At 35.9% G+C, this 4,399-nt stretch overlaps 1 protein-coding gene across 1 annotated transcript in view; it reads left to right on the forward strand.

Moving 5' to 3' along the window:
- Window positions 1–3,890, forward strand: part of LOC117169395 (T-complex protein 1 subunit zeta) — a 14,819-nt gene extending 10,929 nt beyond the window's left edge. The window contains exons 3-7 of the mRNA XM_033355761.1: window positions 1,644–1,979; window positions 2,061–2,126; window positions 2,204–2,426; window positions 2,658–2,826; window positions 3,688–3,890. Coding sequence (XP_033211652.1) covers window positions 1,644–1,979; window positions 2,061–2,126; window positions 2,204–2,426; window positions 2,658–2,826; window positions 3,688–3,760 — 867 coding nt within the window. The 3' untranslated portion in view covers window positions 3,761–3,890. The remainder of the gene's footprint in view (window positions 1–1,643; window positions 1,980–2,060; window positions 2,127–2,203; window positions 2,427–2,657; window positions 2,827–3,687) is intronic.
- Window positions 3,891–4,399: the final 509 nt, after the last annotated feature.

The following is a 4,399-nucleotide window of genomic DNA, read 5'->3' on the forward strand; positions in this document are numbered from 1 at the left end:
TTCTCTATCTTCTACTCCTCCTCATTCCACTTCCACACTTCTGCCCTCCCTTTCTTTACTTCTTCCTTATCTACTTCCCCTCTCCTCAATTCTCCTACTTTCAATTACTTCTCTTATTTCTCTCTCCTTTACATCCCATCCTCTCACATTGTTCACATCCTTCAATTCTCATACTACCACTTCTTCACTTTCATTGCTTTACCATTCTCTATTTCCCCTCCTCTCAAATCACTCATTTACACTCACTTCTCCACCTTCTCATTCCCTCACATCCCACACTTCAAATCCCATCACTTCCATTATTTCTCCATCCACTACTTCCCCTAATTCCACTCACACTATTCTCCTACTTTTTCTCCCTTCCCTTACTTCTCCCTCATCCATATAAATTCCATTTATAAGAATAACATAGATCGAAATAATGCGTAAAAATGAAAGCGTAAAAGTGAAATTTTTTTCCTTACATTTTTTCTTAACGTCAGTAAGTCATTAAGCATCTTCAAAAGCCGCTAGCAATAAGAAAAACCCAAAAATATATACCTACATGCTATATAAATCCATTTCAATACATTAATAAAAACGCAGTATTTCCATAAGTTTCTATAGACGTATAACGGGGTGGACATATCACATGTGCCAAACCGAAGGTTATCGAAACATATACCAAACGGAGGGTTAAAAAAATTAGTATTTTGGTTTAAAAAAGGGATATCAGGGATAATAATTACGGTCCTGAAGCCTGCAATTTGATGAAAGAGAGGGCGTTATGCATTTCCTAGAAAACTTGCAGATTTCAGATGTGTGGATTTGGAACAGTTTTTTCATTAGCCTTACTAATTTTTAGACTGCAGAGTTGTGAAACGAAAAAAAGACAATAAAAGTGAACACAGACAGAGACAGAGGAGGTCTTTTGAAACTTTAAATTATTTGTTTCCATAAATATGTGCTTTGTAGTTGGAATGGAAGCTTCTAATGTGTCCCTTAAGGGTTTGCATTTTTTTGCACCTTCTTCCCTATTCCTTTACACACACCCCCACACATTTACTTGGTGGTGGGATGGGGACCTATAGTTTAAGGTGGGTTCCGAACTACCAAGAGCAACAGCTTTAAGTACTTAGAGAAAAAACCTTTTTCTCTAGAGGTACCGATCTCACGACCCTCCGGAAATGAACAAGTACTTTGCTAGGATAGTGTTCAGTGCATAGGCCGCCGAGGGTCTTCCAGAGTGCGAGGCGGGAATCGAACCCGCAAGCGGATGGAGTGGGTCCAAAGCCTGCGCTTTAGCCCCCACGATCATCGTCCCACTCAATATAACCTTTATATATTTATTTATTTAATTTTGTTTGCAGTATTCTAAGAATACCTGTTTATTTGACAAAATCATTTCTGGAAGTGCCGGCAGGTATTTTCACTTTCCAACGTATGACCAGTCCACCAGTATATTAAGAGACTTGATGATTTCTCCAAACTTTACCGGGTGGTAGGGTTTTTCACAAAATCTTTGGGAAGTGAAGAGATTCTGTTGGATTGAATACACAAAATCAGAATATTTTTAAGCGTTATACAAAGGGTGATAGGGATGTTGGAAAATTTGAAAGAGAACATACAATTTTCAGGGGTTTGAAGAGAATGGTTTTTTCTAGGTCAACAGTGGTTTTTTCTACAAATCAGCTGCAGAGCGTGAAAAGCTTGTAACAGCCGAGCGAGAATTCATCGATAATCGAGTGAAGAAAATAATCGAGCTGAAGAGAAAAGTTTGCAACGGAACTAACAAATCGTTCGTCATAATTAACCAGAAGGGTATCGACCCTCCGTCCCTGGACATGCTTGCTAAGGAAAATATTGTAGCTTTGCGTCGTGCTAAACGTAGGAATATGGAACGCTTATCACTCGCTTGCGGAGGTGTTGCCATGAATTCTGTTGATGACCTGAAAGAAGAACATCTCGGCTGGGCCGGGCTTGTCTATGAACACGTATTGGTACAATTTACATTTTATCCGCTTCATTATTTTATTCTCTTCATTTTTTTCAGCTTTTGGAATAATTGAAATTTTTTTCAGGGAGAAACAAAATACACTTTTGTAGAAGATTGTAAGAAACCAACGTCTGTCACGATTCTCTTGAAGGTAAGTACTAAACAATTTCGTGTTGAAATAATAATAATCAATACATTTATTTATAATCGCTTTTTGTGTTTTTTCAGGGACCGAATAAGTACACTTTGGTGCAACTCAAAGATGCAGTTCGTGATGGTTTGAGAGCAATAAAAAACGCGATTGATGATCATGCCGTCATCCCTGGTGCTGGAGCTTTTGAAGTTGCTGCAAGCCGTGCGTTGCATCAGTACAAAGACGACGTTAAGGGAAAACAGAGATTGGGAGTTCAGGCTTACGCAGATGCTCTGCTAATTATTCCAAAAACTCTCGGTAATATTTCAAAATTTCACCCAGATTGCAGACAATTTTAAATGCTTTACCAAGATTCCTAAAGATATTGAAGATTACAAATAATTTAAAAGTTTCCCAAATTTTAAATAATATTTTAGAAGTTTTCGCAAAGGTTCAATAAATTTCACGAATTTCACTGCAGATTTAAAGAGTCATCAACCCCTCGTAAATCTGCTTGTCTTTAATTAATAAGAACTTAAATTTTTACAGCTGTGAATAGTGGATTCGACGCTCAGGATAGTATCGTGAAACTTCTTGAAGAGTCAAAAGTTTTGGGTGAACCAGTGGGTTTAGATCTTTCATCGGGCGAGGCCTTGAGACCTGCCGATGCTGGCATTTACGACAATTATATCGTGAAGAAGCAGATAATCAATTCCTGGTAAGATTATTAGTAACGTTAGTTACTCAAATTTGTATTGAATTATTCTTTGTAGAAATTGCTCTGCGTCCGCCATGAAGAAATACATGCAGGACGTAAATTTCCCTTCATTGACCGTGAAATTACGTACGGTTCGTAAGTCAACGCATACAGTCAAAATCATATTTTAAGGTTAGGTCTCCCTAAACTTTTCCGTTATCAAACATTCTTTATAGTTATTGAGAATAACATTTCATATAATTATATCGTATTATATATATAGTAGTATATTATATATAATAGCATCTCTATATAATAACCTTTTAGAAATTTACAAGTTGGCCAAATCGTAAAAGAACCTTAAAATCTATTTGACGTACAAGACAACAAACGAAATGCGCAGCAAATGGTAAGTGGCCGTTCTGGTGCCTCCGGAACTTATCGTTTAGCACGACTTACACTCGCTAGTCCCGAATGGTCAAAATTTACGTCCTGCTAATAATTCTGCGGCATTCGTCCGCGCGGACTTACTTCCTCGCGATAGAAAAGCACATATCGTCAAAATTTACAAACACTTTCGTAGACTTAACGCCTCAAGTGAAGTTACTATGTCTCACACTGATCGAATAATTTCCATCCTCGGACGGAGTAATTTTACAGTCGACTGCAAATTGAACAACCTCCTTTTTATTTTTACATTGTAACGTGAATTGAGATTACAGTATATTGCAAATAAGTACGGTAATATCGTAAATTAATCAGGTTACATATTGTAATTTGAAAATATAATGCACGTATAATTACTGGCTGATTGTAAATATCACCAAAGCTTTTTTTTATAGTGTATGGATATTGAAAATACTTTTTTTTTTGGTTTTTCAGCACTGTGATCGCCAGTAATCTCCTTCTCGTAGATGAAATTATGAGAGCTGGATTATCTTCGTTGAAAGGCTAACAAGATTATTAATTAATACGTATTATCTAATCGTACATTTTTTGTTTTCGCCACATTTATTAACAGCTTTATACATTTAATTATGGTTGATTGAAAATCAAACAATTTGTATCGTTCAAGCTTAATAAAATATTTCGTACGTTACCAGGCCTAGCTGTTTACATATTTATTTCAATTAAACCTAAAGCCAGACCACCCTTTGATGAAAAAAGGTGCTAAAATTGTTCACATAAATTAAATATTACAGGCTGCACAGCGAAATTTTGTTTTCAAATTCCCGAGTTTCCCGGATCGGAATTATTGTTTTTTTTTCTGATTTTCTCTTGTGATATAGGTTTCTCAATTTTTCACATTTATTACTTTCCAACCCGAGGGACTTTTCACTTCTAAAATCTGATTAGAAATCACTCCAGAAATCATTGAGAATATTTTTTTAATCTCGATACAAAAAAATTTGTTGATTGTTTTGATGTTGCTGAAAGGAAGTTGCAGTTTAAAATGTTTTACAATTATTTGGAATGGTTAAACTGCGATACGCTACCTGGTGACAAAAATTCGAACTAGAAAAAGTAGGTACGATTTTAAAGATGCATTTTAATTTGTGCATAAAAGTATTTTAACAATTGTTTTGTGAAGTTT

This window comes from Belonocnema kinseyi, chromosome 3, assembly GCF_010883055.1.
Source record: "Belonocnema kinseyi isolate 2016_QV_RU_SX_M_011 chromosome 3, B_treatae_v1, whole genome shotgun sequence".
NCBI classification, from domain to species: Eukaryota; Metazoa; Arthropoda; class Insecta; order Hymenoptera; family Cynipidae; genus Belonocnema; species Belonocnema kinseyi.